This window comes from Mirounga angustirostris, unplaced genomic scaffold (assembly GCF_029215605.1).
Source record: "Mirounga angustirostris isolate CCGP_5_RB_7025 unplaced genomic scaffold, mMirAng1.0.hap1 SCAF_2, whole genome shotgun sequence".
Taxonomy (NCBI): domain Eukaryota; kingdom Metazoa; phylum Chordata; class Mammalia; order Carnivora; family Phocidae; genus Mirounga; species Mirounga angustirostris.
This window is the reverse complement of record NW_026991710.1, coordinates 90,240,226-90,266,496: the sequence shown is the minus strand read 5'-3', so window position 1 is coordinate 90,266,496 and position 26,271 is coordinate 90,240,226. Positions and strand designations below refer to the sequence as shown.

At 41.6% G+C, this 26,271-nt stretch overlaps 1 protein-coding gene across 5 annotated transcripts in view; it reads left to right on the top strand.

The window, feature by feature from the left end:
- The window catches only part of ELOVL6 (ELOVL fatty acid elongase 6), a 131,182-nt gene extending 105,247 nt beyond the window's left edge, over window positions 1-25,935 (top strand). For 2 of the 5 annotated variants that reach the window (XM_064584956.1, XM_064584957.1), the window contains exons 4-5: window positions 11,980-12,131; window positions 20,156-25,934. In XM_064584956.1, coding sequence (XP_064441026.1) covers window positions 11,980-12,131; window positions 20,156-20,580 — 577 coding nt within the window. In that variant the 3' untranslated portion in view covers window positions 20,581-25,934. Of the gene's footprint in view, window positions 1-11,979; window positions 12,132-20,155 lie in introns of all 5 variants that reach the window. The other 3 variants (XM_064584955.1, XM_064584954.1, XM_064584953.1) reach the window with 2 other exon arrangements.
- The last annotated feature ends 336 nt before the right edge of the window (window positions 25,936-26,271 follow it).

Genomic DNA, 26,271 nt, shown 5'->3' with positions numbered 1-26,271 from the left:
TTTGTGAAAGCACACTTAATGCCATTTTAAGCTGTTTCTGCCTTGAACATTAAAAAAAAAAAAAAAATTCCTCTGTGGGAAGAATACTCCTAGGATACCAGTGATCAAAATGCCAAGCTAATCCAGGTGCAAGATGTTCCGACTACCAGCTCCTATGAGCTCAGTGCCACATGTATTATAGAAACATAAGAGATGGAAATATTTCCATAGACTTGTGGTCCCAACCAGGAGAGTGAATGGGCTTGACATTTTTTCCAGTATTAAAACAAGGGATCTGAGCTTTAATGCACTCTGTATTGTTTTTGGTGGCATTGTTGTTTTCAATTGTTAATCTGTTAGTAGTCCAGTAGGATTTCTTCCTAAGAGACGAATGTCCACCTAGATGTCTCTTCTCGAATGTTACCAAAATATTGTCATTAAAATCTAACAGATTGACCTTAAAAAAAATTTTTTTTGGTGAGGAAGAAAGAAAAACACAAAAATAAGCAGAATAGGTAAGACAGTTTAAGCATGTTCCTAGCCCTTACAAATTCACAGAACCCAGTTACTATGAGTGTGTGTGCTTAGACAGAAATTAGAGAGATTGTCAATGAGACGGACGTAGTCAGGAAAAGATTTGTTGATGAAAGAGAGTAGTGGTATCAGTAATAATGTTTTTACTGTCATCAAGTCAGTGACTTTAACATCCATCAGCTTATATGATCCTCATGATAACTTGTGATGTAGGCAGAATATTAGACAGGGCCATCTCCATTTTATAAAGAAAGTGAGATTTATGAGATTATGGGACATTTAAAGCACTCAACAGGTAAAGGAGATGAGATTAGGAATCTGGTTGTCAAATTTTCTTGGCCTAACACCAGGCTGCCTTTCTTTTTTTTTTTTTTTTTAAAAGATTTTATTTATTTGACAGAGAGAGACACAGCGAGAGGGAACACAAGCAGGGGGAGCGGGAGAGGGAGAAGCAGGCTTCCCGCTGAGCAGGGAGCCCGATGCGGGGCTCGATCCCAGGACCCTGAGATCATGACCTGAGCTGAAGTCTGACTGAGCCACCCAGGCACCCCTTGAACAAAACTCTTTCTGAAAGGAGTGAGATAGGGCCTATCATCTTAGTAGGCATTCATACTTAATAAATATTTTTAGAAAGAATATTGTTTAAATTTACTTTCTTGGGTATGTCTTGTAATTAGAGTAATTCAGTTACTGTGAACAACTATGAAAATTAAGTCAATGTGCTGCTTAGAAAGGTTGTAAAAATTTATCTAATGGCTTTTTAGATCAATAAGCTTAAAGGAATGAACTGGGCATATAGAGAGCAGCAACTTTTATGACCCATATTTCCTCCCTTTCTTATAGTTACTACATGAGCTCACAGAAGTTTAGGGCTGAAATCCTAAAGGATATTTCCAGTCCCTCAATTTAAGGATGTGGAAAACTGAGAGTTGTAATAACTTTTTCTCTTTTCTTTTCTTTTTTCCCCCTTCTCTTTCTTTTCCTTCTTTCTTCCCACCCTCCCTTCCTTCCTCCCTTTTTATTTTATTTGTTTTGGGGTTGGGTTGTTTTTACAGTTTTTACAGTGTTGACCTTAAAAAGATACAAGAGCCAGCTATTTTACCAGCAAAATGAGTTTATTCCAGAATAAAAGAATTGCAGTTCAGAACACTCAAACCATAGGCAAGTCCAGAGAGTGGAGGCGAGCTTACTTTTACACGGGAGAGGGGGAAGGTGGGAGGGGCTGTTATGGCCTCTCATTGACTGAGTGTGGCGGTTTCTCATTGGCTGGGCTGTTGCTAGACCAGGAGAAATTCTTCCTTCCTCCTGCTTGAATATGTTAAGTAAGCTTCTTCCTATTGGGGTTGGGGAATACCAGGTATGCCTCTTATCACAGGGAGTAGTGTGTGAGAGCTCCCCCTACAGGGCTTCTGAACCTTGTTTTTAAGGTTTCCTTTATTTTTTTTATTTTTTTATTTTTTTTTAATTTTATTGTGTTATGTTAGTCACCATACAATACATCATTGGTTTTTGATGTGGTGATCCACAACCCATTGTTTTCGTATAACACCCAGTGCTCCATGCAGTACGTGCCGTCCTTAAAGTTTCCTTTATTTTTACTACAGATAATGTTATATTTCGATTCAAGTACTCTCCCAAAGAAATTTTCATTTATCATCCCTCAGGAAAAAAGTTGGTTTCCTCATGTGCCTGGGACACCTAGTTAAGACTGTGCAGTGGAGTGAGTGAGGCAATGCTATTAATCTTAGTACTGGAATTATTGCTGTCCCAGTAGGTTTGTAATATTCCAAAAGGGATTAAGAATTTTTTCAAAGGAAGAAAGTTTTTTGTGGAAACAAGGTGATTAACCACTTCTGTGATCTTGGTGAGTTGTTTGGCTTCAACATTAATCTTTGCTACTGCCCACATTTATTTTTAGGTTCCTTTTAGTTCATTCAACTCCCCTATTTTAATTTTCTACGGTACTTAATTGGGTTCGCTACTGGTAGTACTTTATCTCTTTGTTCCCATTGTAAAAGTCTGGAAACCGCACGTTGTTCTTTCCAAATGTAGTTGACAGTTGTGGGCCAGTCTCCACTTGCCCTGGAATGCATTAGATGACATCCCCATCAGTGGTTGAGTAAAGAAGATAAGGCAAAGGCAGAAAACATACCCATCAAAAGACATTAATTTTGTGGAATTTAGCAGAACTCTAAGACTTAAAATTCAGGGACAAGTGTTCTCATCTAGCACAGCACCGATGTATAGATAAGTAACTTTCTTCGTCAGCTACCTGAACAGCTTCATCCAAAGGTTCATGAAGTAGGAATGATGGGTGAGGGAGGGGAACGGTCAGGAAGGCATCTTGGAGGGTGAAGTCTCCAGAATGTCCCTAACTCAGACCCATTCATGCCTCCATATCCGAAGTTCTGAGTCAGTTCATTGGAGATGGGTCTTAGACATTAGAATTGTTTTAGCCCTTTTTGGTGATTGTAATATCCAATCGGGCTAAGAACCATTATGCTAAATGAAAGCCTGGTAAGGAGTCCTGTATCAGCACTGGAGCTGTGGTCAGAAAATTCTGGTACTTAGTAACTGGGTGACCTTGGACCGTGCCTATGTCTTTGTCTCTATAACCAGGATAGGGGTGCTCCATGAAATTGTAAAAACCAAATTTCATAATGGAGGAGCTCAATAAAGTTCTTCAAATGTGAAATACTTTGCCAGCATCTAGCACAATGCTTGCACAGACCCAAGTACTTGTCAACAAGAACTGAAGCTGGCATTGTGTGGCCGCCTTCCACTCTGGCCCTGACGGGGCGAAGGTTACTGGTTGTTCCAAGGAGATGAAATTCCTCTAGCTCAGATTGAAACATAATAATAGTAGCTCAAATAATAGTGAAAGAAAATCCTGTCTGTTTTATGAGACACAGTGCAATCTTAAAATTTCAAATTCAAATTAAAATGTTATGAGTTCTATAGCCAGGTATTATGTTTCTTTGGGAAAATTCTAATTGAAATCTATTATGGTACCAATTGTCCTTACCATTATTATTTTTAATCTCCCCACCCCTCTTGCCTCCCCACCCTGCCAGGCTGGGTTTTATCAGGTTTTTTTTTTTTTTTAACTTGAGCCAGCATTTCTTTGCCTTGTCAGATACCTGGAGCAAGTGTGTTATATCCAAGTTGCACGCTCCAGATGCAAGGACTGTACCCTACAGTCTGATCTAAGCAATATTCAGACCCATAGTATGGCTTTTCCTTTTTTTAATGCTTAGATTCACAAGTTTAGAGAATAAACTGTTCATCAGAAAGTGAATTGAAGTCAACCCTTCCCATCAAACATTAAATAAGAACATCTGTTTGAGACTGATGTTTTCTGACTTACCAAGGGGATTTGTGGTAAGTGGAGAGAGCAGTCCTAGAGGGCGCGCCCACCTTCTGTTTGTCTGTCAGGGAACCATGTTACCCGCTAAGATCCCTTCTCTGTAGTCTCTGCAAGACTTTCCTCACCTACAGCTGCTTGCATGAAGCCTTTAGCTCTGATGGATTCCACACTTCAACATGTAACATTTTAATTAGGAGTTCATGAACATCATTCTCTGTGATACTATTTAACAATTAGGTACCATCACCAGAAATGCAGTGGGAGCTACTCCATGCTTCAAGACTAAGTGATAGTTCTCCACAGAGGCCACAGGTATCCTCCTCCTCCTATTCTAAACTAGGCTCGGCTTTTCTACTCAGTACTTTTACTCAGTTTTAAATGATTTATTTCTGGTCTTCTTCATGATTGCTATTGGCTGTCTGATTCCCCTCTAGACTAAAAACTCCTTCTAATATGTCTGACCTCTGAGAAGCAAAGCAGTCATTATCTAAGCAACATTTAGACTTTTAACATATCCTTTTTTATTCAGAAAAAAAATCCCAAGGTTAATTTAACATCAGATTATAAATATTAGAAATGGGCACTAAAAATTAGGTTTCTAATAGCTTCTGAAAAAGAGTAACACATGGCTATTGTAAAACAAAATTCGAGTAGGACTCATTGTTAACAGTTTGAAGGGCTTTTTCCATAAGTATTTTTATAGCCATCAGTACATGTATGTGTAACCTTAAAACCTTTTTAAAATGTTGGATCATTCCATACAGAATGCTTTGCTCCTTACATTTTTCACTGAATCCTCTTGTACTTTGGAGCTTTTCCATGTCAGCACCTCAGGAAGATGTGCCTGGCACACTTTATAGTTTGTATTGTGTTCATTGTAATTTACTTAACTCTTCTCATATCAGTGGGCTTTTAGATTTTGTTCTAACCATCTTTTCTGTATTACACAACATACAATATGGTATATTTTTGCAAGTATGCCTAAAGGGCATGTTGTGTTTCCAACCATGGAAGTACTATGTCATAAGATATGTGTATGTTCAATTTTGATATATATAATATGCAATTTTAGCCTCATGTGTCTTGGTCCCCAAGTTGTCTGAGAGACTTTCTAATGGAGATGTCTGATTAAACATTCCTATCAAGACAAATGAGTCAAACCTAGAAATGATCACTCAGTGAGAGATGAAATTATACACTCTATTTGTTAGTGAAAGAATAGGGGAAGTAAATTATTAAAAACTACAATGTAGGTGCGCCTGGGTGGCTCAGTCGGTTAAGTGACTGCCTTCAGCTCAGGTCATGATCCTGGAGTCCTGGGATCAAGTCCCACGTCAGGCTCCCTGCTCATCAGGGAGTCTGCTTCTCCCTCTGACCTTATGTGCTCTCTCTCTCTCTCTCTCTCTCTCAAATAAATAAATAAATAAAATATTTAAAAAAATAAAAATAAACTACAGTGTATATTCCCATTTAACTACTGATTTCTTGGGCAAAAAATGCACACCTTTATGGTTTGTTATATTATTATTGAAAAATGTATTTTTAACACAGGCCAAATACTAGACCCAACTTATGTAGACATTCTCTATTAAGGGTGCCTGTTATCAGATGTGGAAAGGTTTTAGAAGCTAGATTGCACTTTGTCAAAAGAAACATGACATGACATGGAGACGCCATTACTCCCTATCACAAGTGCTGTAATCCTGTATCACCTCTGGAATCTAAAGGCATTAGAGTGGATTTTTGGGTTGCTGTTAATTTGCTTTTAACCTGTTCTGGGATCATTGAATATTCTTCCTTCTCTGAAAACTGTCAGAGTCTATGACAAGTGGTAATTCAAGTTTTGTTATCAGGAAAATCAGTGACCTCTCTTATGTTTGTAGAGTTGCTACTGTTGGATCAGCTGTTGCCATGTTTCGACAACTGACAAAACATCACACTTCTTTTTTTCCTTTTTCTGATTATAGGATACAAGTATAATAAAACATTTTCATTGCCCAATCCTAAAAGTAACTGCACCTTTGGTTATTGAGTTAGCAGGTTGAGGGGTTCCAGTGGTTGGCACTTCAGAAAAAAAACCTTTCAGAAACCCTTGTTTTGATTCCAAAACACCTCGCATTTAAGTTGAGGGCCAATAAGGGAACAATGTAAAACTGTATCTACCATTGATGTTCCAGTTGAAACAATTGAAAGGATTATTGATGATTTATACCTTAGGAGTCTTTCTACACAGAGCAGAATTCTGGGATTCTGTAGTTACTATTGAGATTACTCCACTTTGACTACCAGATGGCAGTAAAATTGGAAGGCTGGAACACAGAGTTATTCAGACTTTTCTCAACTTGGTAAATGAAGGGGTCTCATGGTAAGAGGCTGGGTTTGAATGAAGATTCGCCATGTCTCTCACACTTTTTTAGAAAGGATTCCAATACTTAACTTGTGAAAGGAAAAAAACTAATACAACCTGAAAATGAGAACTTGTTTTCCAAACTTCTACTCTAAATGTTTCAACATCTGTGTAATGGAGTACATTATATATCCAAAGAAGAATCCCAACCAGATATACATGCATTGTCTCCCAGTCTTTTCTACTAGTCTCCAAGCCCAGGTGTCATCATGGGCTGGCTGATCAGGGATTAGTGTTGTATCTCAACTTCACACTAAAAAGTTTATGTAAAGCCTTGAAAGTTAGTACAATTGTGATTGTTTGGTCATTATATCAATTATAGCTAAGCCTTAGAACAAAATCTAAAATTTAAACATTTTTTTTAATTGTCAATCTGATATATGCTTGCTTTAAAACAGTCAAGCAATGCAGAAATGTGTATATAGTATAAAAGAGAAGGTTCTCTCTCCCACCCCCATAATACCACAATTAACAGTCCAGTAAGCATTCTTGATACCTCCTTGAGTCCACGCCATGGCAAATGGCTAATGATGAAGAAACAGACTTCTTCTGGACTAGGACTCCAGAATATTTGTTTGAGAAGAAACACCTTAGCTAATCAGGGCCGTGATTTCTTCCAGATCTCCTTGACACATTATGCCTAATGTAGCTGAAAGAGAGCAGAAACATCCACTTCTCCCTTCACTGAGCTCTCTCCTGCTCCATTAACTGTTACAATCAAAACTGGACTTGACAAGAAAAATTATATATTTCTTTAAAAAGATGCCAGTGTGACCTTACAGCTGGGAAAAGACATGTGATATAGCACTAATCTGCCCTCGTTAAACCCAATGGCCCAGACTCTCAGCTTCTTTGAGCCCCCTAGCTTTAGAATAATCTTTATCATCTGATTAAAAGATAAATTTTACATGAACCAGATGCTTTTCCACACCAGTCTCCTTCAAGAAGTTCTATGGAAAAGGCATAGTTCACATCCTCTTGTGAACTTGCTGGCTGTTACTTGTTTTGTGAGAAGTTGGCTCATGAAAAAAAACACTTTAACAATAAATACTTTCTATAAAATGCTTAATAATATGAATAATCATCAGTGCAAATCAAATTCTCTGTACATGTATTTTCTTGACTTTCGATTCAGGCTAATTAACTTTAACCTCTCCTACCTGACACAGTGAGGTTAGACAGGTAAAAGTCCTTTTCCAAATTGAAGGACAGACCAAGTAAAGTGGCATTAATAACAACGATGAATAGTAATAAAGGAATAATAGTAACATAATAAAAACTGTTTTCTTCAGCACCTACATATCAGAGGCTCTACACTAACTACTTTACCTATATTGTCCTACAAAATTCATAGACCTAATATGCACATGAGATATTAACATTTCAGATGAATAAAGACTTACAGAAGTTAGTTTGCCCAGTCATGAAACTAGCAAGTGAGAGCAAGTGTGACTAGAATTTGCAGCTCTCATCTGTTGGATTGGTTGGTTTAGAGTGGTTGAAAATGTTGAGAATGTTGAGATCATGTCCAGGCATGGCCAGGAAGAGTGTCAAGATTGATTAGAAATGTCTGCCGTGAGTATAAGCAAGGACTGGGGGATGCAGAACATAAGCTGCGTATCTGTCTTTTACATCACGGTGTCTCTCAAGATGATATAACTTCAGGGGTGCCTGGCTGGCTCAGTCGGGAGAGCATGCGACTCTTGATCTGGGGGTCATGAGTTCGAGCCCCACGGTGGGTGTAGAGCTTGCTGAAATAAATGAATTAATTCAAAAAAGAAAAAAGAGATGGTGTGACTTAAGAAGGAAAAAAGTCTCCTGAGCTAAAGTATTTCTTGGTAAGGTATCATAGCCTTAGGGCTTGAGCCTAGTTATAATAAAAAGCCACGTGATTCCGAAGTGTACCGTGGCTGAGATGTACCAGGGCAGAGCTCCTGGCTTCCCACTGATAACAACCATCCCATTGGCTAAGCAGCTCCCTGACGGCCTCCCAGCAGGAGCATTGTCACACCACAACAAAGCGCCTTTGCCCACAGACACACAAGCCCGATGGCTGGCACTGACGGTTTCCCTGAAAAATGCACTGTCCTCTGTTCTGAGTCAGTCTTATTGTTCAGAGCTTAGGGAGTGAGGCTGAGGTCCAGATACGGGACGATAATACGTGCTACACGCTGGTTGCCAGCAATATTGTGGCCACGTCATACCTACATTTCTAATGCTGCCGTGCTCCGAAATGACCTCCTTGTACCCTGACCCTCAAACTCGGAATCCCTATTTATCCCGAAGTCAAATCTCACTTCCTCTGAAGTCTTCCAGGACCGCCCCCACCCCTAGCCAGAGGTAGCTGATTTCTTCTTGCCAGCCTGGCATCTGGGACTTCGCCAGTACATATTTAGCAACTGAAAGAATAAATTAAACCGTGCCAATGCTTAAGAAATGGGCTATATAAACTACAATGATTTTTGAGACGAAAGAAGATGAAAGGACAGTAACTCTTCCAGAGGTGCTTTCCTTGTCTCTGATCATGTACGAAGCCCAGAGTCTAGCAGCAAAACAGTGGAGGAGGGGCTCGGCTGGCTGTATACAGTGGGCTGGTGTTAGTTCTGGACAGTATGCTGATGCTTCAGAAACGTCCTGGACCAGGGGCTACTGAGCAGAGACCAATACATATTGAAGGCGTGTCACTTGTGTGTTTCTCTGCTTTGGGCTTGTACGAAAGTCACTGACTTATCTCCCACTGGTTTATGGAAAGCAGATAACTGATTTAGTAAGTAGCTGACCAGCAGTATCTTGACTCAGACATATTGGGTAGCCACAAAATGTTAACTAGTGTTCAAAGATCTACTGCAAATCCGATCTTGTGTGTTGTGTCTGCTGGAACACAAGTAATAGAAAGCAGAACTCGAAAGGGCTTAGACGATAGGAAAGCTTTATCAAAAAACAAGAAGCCTTGCAATGGGGTCGCTGAAAGATTGGTTAAGTCCCTAGCTTGGTCACATTTTGCAGCAATAACTTTTGGCCTCAGGGTAGCTCCTTCCCTTTGGGAAGATAGCTGGCTACTGCACTTCCAGGCCATACATAGCAAAGAGCAAGGAAACCTTTCCCACATGGCCCCCAGCAGCCCGGTCCTCACATCACATTGGCTAGAAGTGGGTCAGTGCCCAGCCCTAACCAATCACCGATAAGAGAAATGGGATCACTAAAACTAGCTTAAGTAATTAGGATGCACTCCTAAATCGAAGATGATGTCACCTTCCTTGGGAGAATTATGGGTTGAGAGAAACTGGACAAAATCAGGATTCTTTTCAAACAGAGAAAGAGGAAAGACTTGGCTCTTGACTAGGCAACCAACAGTGTCTCCTACATATGCTCAGCGGAGATGCCACATCCGCATTTCCGTATTACCTTCATAGCAGCAAAATCAAAGGGCCCAATGTGCGAATCACCTTAACTTGGTGATGGTGGCCACTTTTCGTAATACAATTTAGCCATCATCTGGTGAGGTAAAGACAACGCATAAAAAATCAAGTCAGATAAGACAGAAAAATCTCCATTACCTGACTTTACCAATGAATTCCAATGCTCCACTCTCAAATTAGGACAGTTTGTGGACTGTAAGGACACAGGTCCTTCCGCTAGGAGGGACATTTCTGTGAGATAAGGAAGTGAGAAGGAGCAGCCTTGGAGTGAACAGGGAGAAAAGCTCCCTAGGAGGACATATATGCAAAGTTCCTAAGGCAGAAAACGGAAAGGGTAAGAAAGTGGTGGAATGATTGGCTCACAGTGAGCAGGAAGAGAATGGCCGGTGAGAAGGGTGGAGATGGAGGACAAAGGGGCATTCAGAGCCTTGTGGGTCCTATTAAGGAGCTGGGGGTTTTATTCTGTATGCAGTGGGAAGCCACTAAAGGATTAAATAGGACCTACAACTGTAAAGTGACACCAAAAATACTATGCAGGATCATTTTATATGTTGGAAAGAGTAATTCCATTTAATGTAGGCTGTATGTCATTAAAGAAGCTACTTACAAAGTCCCAACTTGATAAACAGTTGCCAGGAATTCACCGTTATTACCTTGGTTTTATGCAAAGTTGACCTTTGGTTTTAGTGGGTGGATGCATGTTTATGGACCCTGTGGCCTAGTGGAATGGCTTATTCTGAAGCAACTCTTAAGATCTCTTTTTATTTTTTTAAGATTTTATTTATTTATTTGATAGAGACACACAGCGAGAGAGGGAACACAAGCAGGGGGAGTGGGAGAGGGAGAAGCAGGCTTCCCGCTGAGCAGGGAGCCCGATGCGGGGCTCGATCCCAGGACCCTGGGATCATGACCTGAGCCGAAGGCAGATGCTTAACGACTGAGCCACTCAGGAGCCCCTCTTAAGATCTCTTAAACAATAATGCCTCAGAGGAGAAATGAAAGCTCCTATTCTGAATTTGGTGAGGCTGCTACTAGTCTCAGCAGCTGTCACTGGTTAATCTCCTAACTGACTTAGAGCCTTGACGGGGATGCTGCCAGAAAAAGGACGGCCGAGTTCAGCTCCCCACATGGTCAGCGGGCTTGGCTTTCAGTCATGCATGTGGTCCTCGTGCTCTGGTACATATGCCTGGGGGATCACTCCGTAATGGAGACTGCCTGTTCCAGTTGCAAAGTTCTTTCACACTTCAGGTTGCATTACTGAGCTCAACGCATTCCAGAGCTCTCCTGTTTCCTTGGCAGTTCCTTGATAAAAACTCCTGAAGCCAGTTCATTTCTCAACAATCTGAGTACCTGCGCCTGTGTGGAGGCAAAGACGTGACAGGGCTTTGAAGAACGGGGTTCGAACAGTGTTAGCCTGTGGTTATGGGAAGCAGAGGAGTGAGCCTGACTGGAGAGCTAAGCCTTCTGCTGGCTTCCATGAGAAAGACGGATTAGAGAGTGGAAGAGTGGGTAAGGGATGACAGTTGCGGGTTAGAGGCTGCTGCGGGGGTCCAGAAAGATGCCAAGTAGGTCTACATTGATAAGGCCAGTCCAAAGGTAAAGGAAGAGTTGGCTGAGAGAAACAAACATATTTCATGCAATCGAGCCGGGAGGGACTTCGAAAATGATTGGACATAGGACGGACTTGACATCATTCCAAGAGTCTTCAGCCAACCCCCTTTCATCCCCAAGGGACAGTTCTCAAGCTGAAACATAGTGGTCACCAGCTTCTCCGTGAGATCCTGCCCTGGATCCATTCTGCTTTGCCATGACCTCTTCTTGGTAACAGTGATGAGCAATACGTGGCATCACCTATTGCCTTTGGAATAAAGCACAGAGACGTTCTGTTGCTCTTGTTTACAAAACATTTTTTTAATTTTATTTTTAAAGATTGTATTTATTTATTTGAGACAGAGAGAATGAGAAAGAGAGAGCACATGAGAGGGGGGAGGGTCAGAGGCAGAAGCAGGCTCCCTGCCGAGCAGGGAGCCCTATGCGGAACTCGATCCCGGGACTCCAGGATCATGACCTGAGCCGAAGGCAGTCGCTTAACCAACTGAGCCACCCAGGCGCCCGTTTACAAAACATTTTAAGATGCTTCTGGGTCAATGCAAATGATTATGAGTCATCTAGACCTCTTTCCCCTAGGTGGCAGGCAGTTTTCTAAGTGTGGGTAATGTCAGAAATGAAATGATTTGCCTGAATGTTGTTTCTTTTCTCTTTTCATTATGAAGTATATTCGGTGCTCTTCGAACTGGTGCTTATATGGTGTACATTTTGATGACCAAAGGCCTGAAGCAGTCAGTTTGTGACCAGAGTTTTTACAATGGACCTGTCAGCAAATTCTGGGCTTATGCATTTGTGCTAAGCAAAGCACCCGAACTAGGTGAGTGTCTTCTCTCCTTCCGTTTCCACCCCCACCCCTCTGGGTAGCTACACACCCACAAGATTTACTTATTTGAAAACAGACAAAGAAACGATTTGAAGGTCCTGTTTTGTTGGTTGCAGGAAAGTTATAACCCATGAATTTGAGTTCTTGATTAACTTTTCCACTATCTCTTTCTCTCCCCTCCTTCCCTCCATTTCAACAATTGTACATTGTGTATGTGAAGAGCAAAATCGTTGACGAAAACATGCCGGCTTCCAGACACTACTGGAAATACACTCCCAGGGGCGTATAAAGTCTACCCGGTGCCTTCTGTCCGGCGCGTTAATGGCTGTGCTAAGATGATAATATGGAGGGAAATCCACAGTGCAGCTCTCTCCCAGTCCCACAAGGAAACAGACTTTCATCCTGCCGTTAGGATTCAGACGAGGAGACTAGGCTTTCCGTTTGGGTGTCCTCATGTTCTAATTAACAAATGCTAAGGGTTGGTTTCTGGTATTGTTTGATTTGAATCATCTAAGAGATGGGCCTTGGAGAAGAGGAATGTGGCTCCCCTTCTAGAACTGAATCCAAAATACTGGCTATGTATATAGATTCCTAAGGTTTTTCCTTCAGCTCTTTAATGGTGTTGAATAGAAGTGTGGTCCAGATTCACAGAAACAATGGAAAATTAGTGGCAAGGATGTGACATGGATGTAGTTCACCAGGAAAATATCTTTACTGCTGGAGAAAGGGATCTGCTGGTGATCATAAACTCTGGGTTCATCCGTGAGCAGTACTGGCCATCAGCTCACAAACTCATATATATCCTTAGGGAACACCTATTCATTGTTTGGGTTTTTTAATTTTTTATTGGGAATTAAGAATTCTGTTATTTAGTTCAAAATATTTATTTATAGATTGGGTTCCCTCTCCTGTTTCTCCTAAAAAGGGGGTTAGAGGTTTTACTTTCCTTATACGCCACATACAATTCAAGCTATCTGCAGTCTTCCTTTTTTTTTTTTAATTTTATTTTATTATGTTATGTTAGTCATCATATATTACATCATTAGTTTTTGATGTAGTGTTCCATGATTCATTGTTTGCGTATAACACCCAGTGCTCTATGCAGAACGTGCCCTCTTTAATACCCGTCACCAGGCTAACCCATCCCCCCACCCCCTCCCCTCTAGAACCCTCAGTTTGTTTCTCAGAGTCCAAAGTCTCTCATGGTCCATCTCCCCCTCCGATTTCCCCGCTTCATTTTTCCCTTCCTACTATCTTCTTTTTTTTAATTAACATATAATGTATTATTTGTTTCAGAGGTACAGGTCTGTGATTCAACAGTCTTACACAATTCACAGCACTCAGCATAGCACATACCCTCCCCAATGTCTATCACCCAGCCGCCCCATCCCTCCCACCCCCCACCACTCCAGCAACCCTCAGTTTGTGAGATCATATGATACTTGTCTTTCTCTGAATGACTTATTTCGCTTGGCATAATACCCTCTAGTTCCATCCACATCGTTGCAAACGGCAAGATTTTTGTTTTTTGTTTTTTGTTTTTAAAGATTTTATTTATTTAGGGCGCCTGGATGGCTCAGTTGGTTAAGCGACTGCCTTCGGCTCAGGTCATGATCCCAGGGTCCTGGGATCGAGTCCCACATCGGGCTCCCAGCTCAGCGGGGAGCCTGCTTCTCCCTCTGACCCTCTCCTCTCTCATGCTGTTTCTCTCTCGCTCGCTCTCCAATAAATAAATAAATAAAATCTTTAAAAAAAAAATTTAAAAAAAAAAGATTTCATTTATTTATTTGAGACAGAGAGAATGAGAGAGAGAGAGCACATGAGAGGGGGGAGGGTCCAAGGGAGAAGCAGGCTCCCTGCCGAGCAGGGAGCCCGATGCGGGACTCGATCCCGGGACTCCAGGATCATGACCTGAGCCGAAAGCAGTCGCTTAACCAACTGAGCCACCCAGGCGCCCAAGATTTTGGTTTTTTGATGGCTGCATAATATTCCTGTGTGTGTGTGTGTGTGTGTGTATACACCACATCTTCTTTATCTATTCATCATCCACAGTCTTTCTTTAAGGTATCTTTACTTCATATCCTGTGTCTGTTCACAAAGGATATGAGGTCTCTCGGATGTGAATGTCGGCTACTTGTCTGTCCTGCCTCCAAAGGGAGGGCAATTGATTTGAATTGTTAGTTTGACCATTGTTTTCCCAAGTCAAAGACAAGGGAAGAACAGCAGAGGAAAACTTCTGAAAACCTTTGCTAAGAAGAGCAGGGGTATGGAGATAGATCCTCTACAGCCCAAAATGACTAGATCACTGTTGTGTGTGCATGCACACATACAAGAGCCCACGGAGGCAGACGTAGGTTGAAATGCATTGGTATGTATGTGTTCATTCATTCCCTTAACGTATTTATATTAAACACCTACAGTAGGCATTTAATAGGGGCTAGAATCGAATGTCTAACTCCTCTAAAAAGAAATTTAGAATATGAATTTTATGAACCAGGCCCCAGGAGGCCAGTTTTCATATTTGAATTGAGACCACAAGCTGCCAGATCTTAGGCTAGAAAAATGTTTTTGAAACTTGGAGCTACAGACAGTGCCTAAGACAGATGTGTTTTTAGGAATTTCAAAATTCTATGGGAACATTTTAATTTTGTGTTTTCACTTATAGATTAAAAACAAGACTGTCTTGCCAGATATATTTCTTTCATAGTTATTCTTTAGATTCATAGAGCATCTGAACCAGATTACTTCTTCTCAAACTAGTGTTGGTCTGAGAATGTGAGCATGTATTCTCTTGGGGTTGTGTGACATTCTCTTTAAAATTCATACATTATTAATGTTTGAGAATTACTCACTTTGAGAAATATCAGCTATCTCTGACTTTTCATTTAGGCTGTATAATAAGTATCTTTATGAATCTGCCCATCTTTTTTGACACAGAACTGACTACAGATGTATGAAAACAGTAAATGCACGAACCATGTGGCTCCCTCTACATGTCACCACGAAACACTTCACAGAGTTTCACTACCCTCAACATTTGTGAAAAGAATCAGCAGTGGTGCCTCTATGCTTTGGGGCCTTAAGCCTTAAATTGCAAAGGAGCATCCTCAGTGTTTGCTTCTTGAAATCATCTTCCTTGCAAGGGCTGCTTGTCTGCGCTCTGAGTTTTATCCACGTGAATTTGAGGGACTTGACACTAAAAATAGTCCCTTCTACCTTTAGAATAATTTCTTGAAGAGCCACCCCAACCTATTCATAGTGGTCATTTTCCTTCAAAGACATGAGTAGACCTATACTGTCTGTTCTCCCATCTTCTGCTCCATACTGACATCAAAGTTTCAGGATAGCAGACAGAGTTCGAATTGCCACAGAAGAACTGTCAGTGAAGTACTAAGAGGTATTCGTGCCATTGCCCTCTGTCTTGTTAGAGTGTTGGTCTGGATGATGCTAATTAATCACCTGTCTTAATTTAATGTACACCCAGACATGCCACTCCCTACCACCCCAATGTTGGCTTATAATTGAACACAATCCTATTCCCTCTTGAGCCCAGAAGGAACTGGACCGTAGTCCCTTGTGATGTTGTTTTGGTGATCCCTTTCCCTAAGAAGCCTCATTCACCATAGTGGTTTGTAGGCTGGATATCAAACAATCCATTTCTTCACAGTGAAAATAAAGGATTGAAGTGCTGACAATGGGCTAAAGAGTTGGAAAAAAATAAAATCCTAAACTTGATCTGGTTCTTTAATGAGGCTAGTGATATTCTTCATGTCGTTTCAGGTTCATTATACAGGTATTTTCATGGTCAGAGTACCCTTTTTTCAGTTTTAAGATATGCCGTATTTTCTCTCAAATGTTCTGGAGCTCACTGACAAATGGTCTTGCCAAACTAAACTTCTGAATCAAAATAGATCCAAAAACCAGATAGCCAGCCCCTAGCCCTAATTCAGCAAACGTGTTTTCTTGGATGCCTTCTTGTTCATTTTGGAAGTTAAATCCCTTTCCAGTTTTTTTGCTCCTAGAAGACATTGCTGCTACCATTTAATTAAGAAAGATCTATCCACTTGGATTATTGAGAACTTTTCTTATTTTTAGGTCCTAAGCTCTGCTTTTCAATACTCTAAGATTCTGGACTCCCTTATGTGCAGCAGAAAGAGAAGGTTCTTGTGAGAAGGGATAGTTCCTCTGTGTTCAATACCAAACCTCTATTTTCCCACCAAAACCCGCATGCCTGCAGTTTTCAGTATACTTTTTTGGGGGGAGGAGGGGCAGGCAAAATACACCTACATCAAATTTACCATTTCTAAGCGTACAGGGCTGTGGCATTAAGAACACTTGCGTCGTTGCACGACCATCGCCATCATACTTCCCTAGCACTGTTTCATCTTCCCCAACTGACGCTATTAAACACTGCCCTTCACTGCACTCTTAAGAGCAAGAAGGGCTTTCTGTTTCAGCAGAAAACAATGAGCTCATTTCAGTGAATTATAGAGTTACAACCCATTAGAACAAATGAGGAGAAGAGAACCACCAACCTGCTTTGTGTGCCAAAATCCGTGCGCGCCTACTGTTTGAATTATATTAAAACCTGCTGAGATTTGCTTTTGTTAAAACTTGGAAACATCTGCTCTGAGTCTAGGTCCTTGCTCAGTTGAGCTTGTCATTGTTTTTGAAACTCTGACTCAGCAGAGCTCCAGCTAACTCTGTGAAGAGGGGCACAGCCATCTGGGACAAACCACACAGAGTGGCCTCTTGGGGACTCTGAGCACCCTGGGTGTTTCCAAATGCTGACCGACGGCTCCACAGCAGCACAGACGTCTGTATTAACAGGCACACAGGCTGGACGCGTATCCGCTGGGAGGGACACTTTGGAATGAGATTACCTACAGACTGGCTCTTGGCTGAAAATAGCTGAATCTAAAGTTAGAGAGACTGTGGTGGAGAAAACATGAACCAGCGGTCACTCGAATGGGTGACGTGGCTGAATTGTTCAAGAATCGAAAGTCCCACTGCTTATTGTTGGTCAACATTCTTTCCAGACTGCCAACCATACCTTTGACCAGACAAACAAAAGAAAAAAAAAAACATAGGAGGTCTCAGGAAGCCCTTCCGGAACCCCACCAGTGTGCCCTTCCCCTTACCCAGGGGAAACTACCATTCCCTAGGTCAACAGCCTTCTTGGGGATGGTAACCTTGATGCGGCATTAGAGTGGTGGTCCTGAGAGGCTCCAGGGCTATTACTGGAAAATACTCATCTTTATTACTCCACCTGCCATCCTGTATGTCTGTTCCAGAAAAAATTCTTAAAGGAATTCAAATTAATTTTGTTTGGAAGATCTCATGACATCAGGGCGCCTGGGTGGTGCAGTCAGTTAAGCATCCAACTCCTGGTTTCGGCTCAGATCATGATCTCAGGGTCGTGAGATCGAGCCCCACGCCCAGATCCATGCTCAGCAGGAGTCTGCTTGGGTTTCTATCTCCTTCTCCTTCTGCCCCTCCCCCTGCACTCTCCCCGCCGCCAAAATAATAAATAAATCTGTAAAAAAAAAAAAAACCATAACATGTGCTTCACCTTCAGCTCCCCCATATTAAATGGAAACACATAATGTGTCTCAATCATGCCCCCTACTAATGAGATCTGAGACCCCTACTCAGACATGAAAAACACAAAGCAAGTTTCAGTACCAGAATCGTAGGTTCCACTTTTCATTCCAGGTTAGCCCATTCCCATACGGCCTGTCTTTTGTCCCCTATTACTCTCCTCACACTGAAGTTGTTCTTTAGACAATAAAGTTTTAATATAAAAATGACGATAAAATCGGAGGGGTAGACGAACCATGAGAGACGATAGACTCTGAAAAACAAACTGAGGGTTCTAGAGGGGAGGGGGGTGGGAGGATGGGTTAGCCTGGTGGTGGGTATTGAGGAGGGCACATTCTGCATGGAGCACTGGGTGTTGTGCACAAACAATGAATCATGGAACACTTCATCTAAAACTAATGATGTAATGTATGGGGATTAACATAAGAATAAAATATTTATAAAGTGAAAAAAAAAATGACGATAGAGTTAAGATTAAATCTAAAGAATTAAAAAGGAGGAGATACCTATTACTCTATAGCAAATACCTTAATGTAGTGTGTTTGGGTATTGTGTGGCTTATACATTTCAGTCATGCTTAGAGGCTTGTAAAAAAACATCTTCTCAATGATGAATGACTGAATTTGTTTTTACCATGTAATTCCTTGGACTTCTACCCTCTTTGCACCGTGAACAAAAGTAGGCTGGAATTATTGTGTCTGCATTATAGTTTACTGAGCGAAGGGAGGCACAGAGTAGTAATTACACAGAAATGGTGAATCTTTGACAGGCACACAAAAATAGCGCAGTTTAACGCTAAGAAGTAGACCCCAGGTCTCCTGATACCAGTTTTGTCCCTAAAGTACATTAGTCAGAGCCACTGTCACCATCAATCATTATCAGTCTGTCTGAACTTATAGGCATAATATGTCAGGCATCTCGCAAGAGGGAAAAGGACTTCAAAGGAAATTTTATAATATGTTTGGAGATGCAGCAACTGGTAGCTCTCCTTTTCTATTCTAAACAAATAGGAATTTTCTGTTCTAAACAAATATGAAGTGCTAACGTTTAACACTTCAGTAGGGAAACAGACGAAGAGCTCCTGCTGAGTGCAATAACCTAGGTTATTCCAACCACGGCCATCAGAGCCTTAAAAATCTTCCCAAGGCCTCACATTCTTTGACCCTTCCTAGTGCCACGTGGTTTAGGGCATCCGTGAAGTCTGAGGGATAAGACAAAGGTAAGTACTAATTCCCTTTGTGCTTCATTAGATTTCAGAATAAGAAGAGGGACCTTCTAGTTCTCCTTGTCGTACCGAAACAAGTCAAGTTTGAGTTCACTGAAGGTCACGAAGGAGGTTGGGTTTTCCCATCCCTGAGAAGAACACAGAGCTAGGAAAGAGAATGGAGCATAAATCCTGTTTTCATGCTTGTTAATGGAATCGTGTGCATCTGTTACTATGCTTGCCCTTCATCCATTTGGACGTAAGTGTCCTATGGTATATATTTTGGAATCCCTAAGGCTTTTCAGAGAATCATTACATATAAATAGCATCTACCTACCTGAGTATAATTCTGGCTTCTATAACATAAATTTTCCCACCTTAGGGACAGTGGTCTTTTTCTTCAAAAGGATGCTCTTAATAATAGATTCTGGAAAGCCTTCTCAAAGTTAACTCCGTAAAAATGTGTGTCATTCTCTGTTCTTATCACTCGATTCATTGGTATAAAATATTCAGGTTACCGTGTTCAGCAAATATGGTAGAGGGTGACTTTTCTTCTCTTTTTTTCTGTTTTTGCCTTTGTTTCAATTTTCCTCCTCTGACTACCAAATGTCTGTCGAGGCTCCACCTTTTACAGGGAGCTCACAAAGATAGGTTTTTTTAGGAGTAGCTTTCGCCATATACCAAAGAAAAATGGTCTTCGTACTCCAGAGAGGCCTACGAACGTTTTGCTGGGCACTTGAACTCTAATCTGTTTCTCTCTATTGAGAAATGATCCGAGGGAAGTCACTTGACTTTTCCAGATAATATTTCCTAAAATGTACGGTCGAGTTAGAAATTGGGTAACGTGACTGCTCATGTCCCTTCTGGATCGAAAATTGGTAAGATTTTGTGTATAACAGCCTTCTGAAAGTAACATCTGTCGCCTGTTCTCCCTGTGCCAGGAGGGCGCACTGGTCATCTTATTAAGCCCTCAGACAATCCCAAGCTACTGCTGCTACCCCCGTGACTATCCTCATTTTACAGAAACTGGAAAAGAGTGAGGAGGAGTAACTCGCCCAAGCTCACGGAGCTAGTCCAGATCCGTCCAGCACTCTAACCCAGTCCATTTCACCCTCCAAGTACGAGTTGAAGCGATGTACCTTGTGGGGAAAATACGGATTCTTGTTACATCACGGTCGAGGGGCTCACGTAGGCTTTTTTCCTTCTCTTTCAGGAGACACGATATTCATTATTCTGAGGAAGCAAAAGCTGATCTTCCTGCATTGGTACCACCACATCACTGTGCTACTCTACTCTTGGTACTCCTACAAGGACATGGTAGCCGGGGGCGGTTGGTTCATGACCATGAACTACAGCGTGCACGCCGTGATGTACTCTTACTATGCCTTGCGAGCGGCAGGGTTCCGGGTCTCCCGCAAGTTTGCCATGTTCATCACCTTGTCCCAGATCACTCAGATGCTGATGGGCTGCGTCATTAACTACTTGGTCTTCTACTGGATGCAGCATGACCAGTGTCACTCTCACTTTCAGAACATCTTCTGGTCCTCACTCATGTACCTCAGCTACCTTGTGCTCTTCTGCCACTTCTTCTTTGAGGCCTACATCGGCAAGATGAGGAAAACAACGAAGGCTGAATAGTGTTGGAACTGAGGAGGAAGCCACAGCTCAGGGTCATCAAGAAAAACAATAGACAAAAGAAAATGGCACAAGGAATCACACATGGTGCAGCTAAAACAAAACAAAACACATGAGCAAACACAAAACCCAACCCAAGGCAGCTTAGGGATAATAAGGTTGACTCAGCCCAGTAAGTTTATGATCCTTTTTGGGTGAGGACTCACTGAGTGCACCTCCATCTCAAAGGACTGCTGCTGGAGACCCCATTCCCTCCTTAACTGTCAGCTCTAGGGCAAATGAGAACAAAAGTGAGCCAGAGGCACGGAGAGAGGGAGAGCGAGAGAGAGAGAGAGAGAGAGAGAGAGAGAGAAATAGAAGGTCAACAAAGGCTATTAACACTATATGGAAAAAAAAAGTATTTACTAAGTGTTATATTTCTCTAAGAATGAAAGAAGTTTACTTAAGAAACTGTGCGAGCACATACACACACAATCCTTTCTAATCTTTTTGGACACACAATAGAATAGATACAAAATGGAAGAGACACAGGGTGTATATCTAGGACAATAATGCTTTTGCAAAAATTAAAGCCTTCTTAAGAAAGGCCAGTAGCTGTAGCCCCCGTGAGAAGAGATGTCTTAATCACCTCTCATGAAAACGATGTAAACAATTGTATTCCAACTACGAGAAGGACTGGTGTTTTTCCCTTCCTAGCCCAGTCTGGGGCTAGTGACTTTGCCAGAACCAAACGGGGCACAGTATTTTTCCAAGGTTCTTCCTGGGAGGATGGAAACAGTGCAGACCAGTTCCTAACGGGGCAGCTCCACCTCAGAGCACTTCTGATGGTTTCACTGTAATTTCCACTCTGAAATGAGCTCTCAAGGATTATCCTTGGTTCGGGGGCCCCAGGCTTTTGAACGGAAGAGTAAATACCGAATAGCAAAGTTAAAACTCTACCAAATGATTTGAAAATGGATTCTGTACCACCTCTAAAAAGGGTCAGCCCCGTACCATTCTTGAGCTGGGAAAAGGACAGTGGGGAAAGATGGGAGCCCAGGATCCATCCAACAGACACACTCGGTATACCCCCACTCTATTTGACTTCACACACGCACTCATGGCTTCCCAAATGAAACCCTGTTGTACGGTCCATATGTTCTATATTTTTGTGAATTTCACAAAGAAATCTGCAGGGCTCTTCCTGATATTGGGTGAACACTGTGTTTCCGCATCATCTGCGTCTGCTCCCCGAGCGACGCAGAGGTGTGTAAAGTGCCCTCTGCTGGTCAAGTGGAGATACTTCAACAAACCCTTCATGGCAAGTTTGGCTGGAACAGGTGACAACAAAGGGCCCCCGATACACTTATCCTTCAAGTTTTCAGTGATCTAAAACACTCGTCATATTTTTGGCCAAATCAGAAGACCTTCCTCCTGCTTCAAGTCAGCTTCAGAAATTTTTTTAAAAAGGACTTCTGCTCTGGAACTCAGAAAATCAGCTTATTAAGAGCCATATTCTCTATAAAAAGAGAGAGAGAGAGAGAAAGAAATGAAAGCTAGATAATATAATATTATCTGTAATACTTCAGTCCTTTACAAGCCAAATAATGTGTCTACATTCCTAGTATTTCAAAGAAGCAATTATATAAAATCGTTCAATGTGATATGCTAGTACTCTAATCGGTTAAGTAGCTTCATGATTAGACAAACCAGATGGCACGATTAGCGGCTACACTTCATATAGCTCGTACATGCATCACTACACATACGTGCACACAGATGTGGGGTACACTCAACTTCAAAGCCCAGATGAACAGGAACCCGTTTTTCTGGCTAGCAGAAAAAGAAAACTGTTGTTTATCTTTTGCTTTCTTTGAGAGTATACAGTAAAAGGGATTTTTCAGATTATTTTTATATTATTTTAGCTTTAATTGTGCTGTCATTCATGAAACAGAGCTGCTCTGCTTCTGTCAGAGATGACAAGGGCTTTCTCAGCATCTTGTTTATGTGTGGAATTTGAAAGAATAAAGTTTTATCCCATTCTGTGTGAAGGGTTTGAACAATGAACAAAGAATCCATGCAAACCAGGTCATGACCGCTAGACCCGGGGCGGGGCGGCGGGGGGGTTGGCGCTGGGCTATGCAGGGAGGGAAGCTGTTACATCTGTATTAAATTATCGTGGGCAGTCTACGATGTCTTGACGTTGGTTCTTAGATGAGAAACAACTGATGGAGGGATGTGTTGTGATTCTTAGTGTGGAAACCGACGTGAGCTAAAAGGATAGGTCCTGCTATAACAATTACGAGGTTCTTAGGCTGCATATAATGTTCTTTTGAGCTTTGAAAAGACATGATACTGTGCAATAAGCTTTTTTTCTTATAAAAGAAAATGAGCAGAATATTTCACATGAGAAAAAGGCCAAATAGCTGACTTGAGCTTAATTGAAGGACCAGTTCGAGCTTAGCTGGTTGATTTAATTATTGAATCCATTGATTAATCATTGGCCCTTTAATGCAGGTTAGAATAAGGAAATGAGCATAGACCTTAAATAGACTCTAAATGATGCTTCCAAAGCACTTTGATCTTGGTACAATTTCATACTTGTGTTCACTTGTGAGATAACTTAGAATTTTTTTTACAGGTTGAATGTCTAATAAATAGTTTGTAAATTGGCTAAATAAATCTAAAGGCTTTTCAGACATTTCTCATGGGAAGAAAGAAAAACAAAAAAAAAAATTCTGGTATTAGAGGTTCAATACATTGTTTTTAACATCTCAGTTTAACTGCTTAATTGTATCAAGATAAGAGGCTGGACCACTAGCCCATGGCAAATCTGAATCCTACCAGAGAACTGACTGCCACACAGATAATCCTACTGTCAGTTAACATTCCAGAAAAACTTGGGGCAGGCAAGTTTTCAGAACTGCCCCACTATGCTGCAATAGATTATCTTTCTATTGGAGATTTTCTACTGCATTCCAATCCCATTATGGTGAAAACGTTTCTGGATTGAAAAAACAAACATCCTTCATTTCATATCTAAGTGCATGTAATTTGATGCCCTCAGTCTGAGTATCAACCCAAGTCTATGAGTTTGCAATGAAAAACATTCTAATGAAAAAATGCTCTATTCATAGAACAGGAGGTTTGATCTGGGTCTTCTAGTTTTGCTAATGAGAAAAGAGGAAGCACTACGTTATTTAAATCCATGCCAGGTCAAAGTACTGAATTAAAATCATGTATTGAGGTTATTATTCCAGATGATTTACTCTCACCCTTCTACTCACACTCTACTACAACAATTGGAGGGGCGGGGTAGGGATAATACATACATATATGTTGCTCAAGGGGAAAGAAAGAATTGATTGGGTCCCTCTCACTTCCCCACCTCTCTACTAATGTAGCTCAGGCCTGAGTCAGAAACTTCATGTGAGGAGGGGTTTTGCAGAACTGAATAGAAGAACACTTCTGGGAAAGAGATCTACAGATTTTTTTTTTTTTAAATCAGATGTGGTGTCTTTATGATAAAACCTCACATCAAAGAAATAATGCACCTGGAGTCAACTACACTGAGTAGAATGCTCCAGAAGCCTGGCCTCATTCCCAGACTGCTAAATTACCTGGGAGAGACAGCATGCTCAGGTTATATCTTTTCTTTATCCTGATAAAACAGCCTCCCCTCAGAGACTACGTGTCGCACAACTGTCAGCTCCAGCACATTCTGGGGGCTTTTTTTTTTTCCTCAGAGTTGTTGGACTGGCCATGTGCTGATTCAAGAGAGCTGTTAATAGAGAAGATCCGGGAGATTTTTGCCTCCCAGAGCTCAGCACTTTGAGTTATATGTGGATGGCCCATGCCTGTCTCTCCCATACACTTATTTCCCTGAACAAGTTTCCATCCCCGAGAGTGTAACTGAGTGAAAATTTCATGAGGAAAGCCCAGAACTTTCTGACATTCCAGTCTTTGTTTCCAATAACATTTTGCTATCAATTCAGGATGGTAGAGCCTATGTTCATGCTGTGAGTCCCTGTCCCCTGTAGCTTTCTTAAGTTGTTCTCTGTCTCATAGGCAACGTCTGACTCTTTGTGCCTCAGACCCTTTATCCTCAAGAAGAGATTTTGCTAAGAATGCCCCACAGGGTTTGGCTTGTAGCATATACACACTGAAATGAGAGCTAATAACGCAACCTTACACTCTTGTGCCAACAATCCGTATGAAGGTCCCAGTTTTCCAATGAACCAGCAGGCGCTGTCTGCTGGTCCCCAATACTTAAGTAAAACAAGTGTCAGTGCAGTTAGAGCTTCTTTTTTTTTTTTTTTTTTTTGAATGCCACTTGTGACAGAATCCCATTATAAACCTCCTCCAGCCATGTGGCGGAACCCATAGCTAAAGAAACCAGGGGGCGCCTGGGTGGCTCAGTTGGTTAAGCGACTGCCTTCAGCTCAGGTCATGATCCTGGAGTCCCGGGATCGAGTCCCGCATCGGGCTCCCTGCTCGGTAGAGAGTCCGCTTCTCCCTGTGACCCTCCTTCCTCTCATGTTCTCTGTCTCTCATTGTCTCTCTCGCAAATAAATAAAATCTAAAGAAAAAAAAAATTTTTAAAGAAACCAGTTAAGAACACCTGCGCAGAGCATCAAAGAATCTTCGCAAGCCTGTTGAATCATCCCGTTACTTTCCTCATCCTCAGGTACTTTGAAAATTCAGGACTCACAGAAGGAGGGAAGATAATCTCCAGGCTTCCCTTCCTCCTGAATTACACTTAGAAAAAAGTGGAACAGAAGTTGTTCTAACACTGAAAGAGAGACATTGGGAGCACCCCCATGTGTGGGTTTGGGAAGGTCTTAATAAAGGCATTTTGATTTTATGTTGGGCAGACAAAAGTCTTGCAGTCAGATACACTTCAGTGGAAATCCAAACCCGAAACTACGTCGTAGTCAACTTTTCCTGAAGTAACTGGTTAGATTAAAGAAACTGGTCCCATACATCAGGGTCAAGCCATAACTGCAACCCATTTAGGCTAGCATTGCGGGGTCCTGACACCTGTTGGTGTTTAAACACTGTTACTTTCCCAACGCTTGGCAGCACTTGAAACTTCTCTCAGTGGGCAGAAATCAAGAAGTCTCCAGAAGTAGCCTAATAGTGCTCCCCACGCATGTCCGTTTCAGACACGTCTGACTGTCTGGGCATGTTCGGGCAGGAGGTTGCTTGCTGCTAACTTGAAAACCACTGGGAGCTTCAGCCTCTTCAGGGTCCCAGAGCCCATATTCAGATAGAAGTTCACCCATATAAGCCTCAGAGAGCAAATCACAGCAATGTTGGAATTGTTATTTTCAAGTGCTTCTTTCACGACACTCAAAGAAATATTTTTTCTTGGTATATTAAAATTAAAAATAAAATCATAACTTTTGATTTAAAACCAAACAATGTTTGCAGTTTCTTTGATCTCTTGTTCTGGGCAGTTCCAAGGGGGCATCCTGGGCACTCAAAAGTCTCAGAAAAGTCATTCCGCACTTAACGCCAACATGCTCAGGGAACATAGTGAGTCACTCCAGTTCTTGAGTAGAGCTCAACCATGATGTAGTCCCCAAATACCACTGGTCAAAATCCCACAAGGGGCCTAGCCCTTCAGTGGTGTTTCACGGATATAACACATAACAATTTATGCACTTTCCAGACCTACTAGCTCACCACAGCAGTCTTCACAGGGCAGACAGT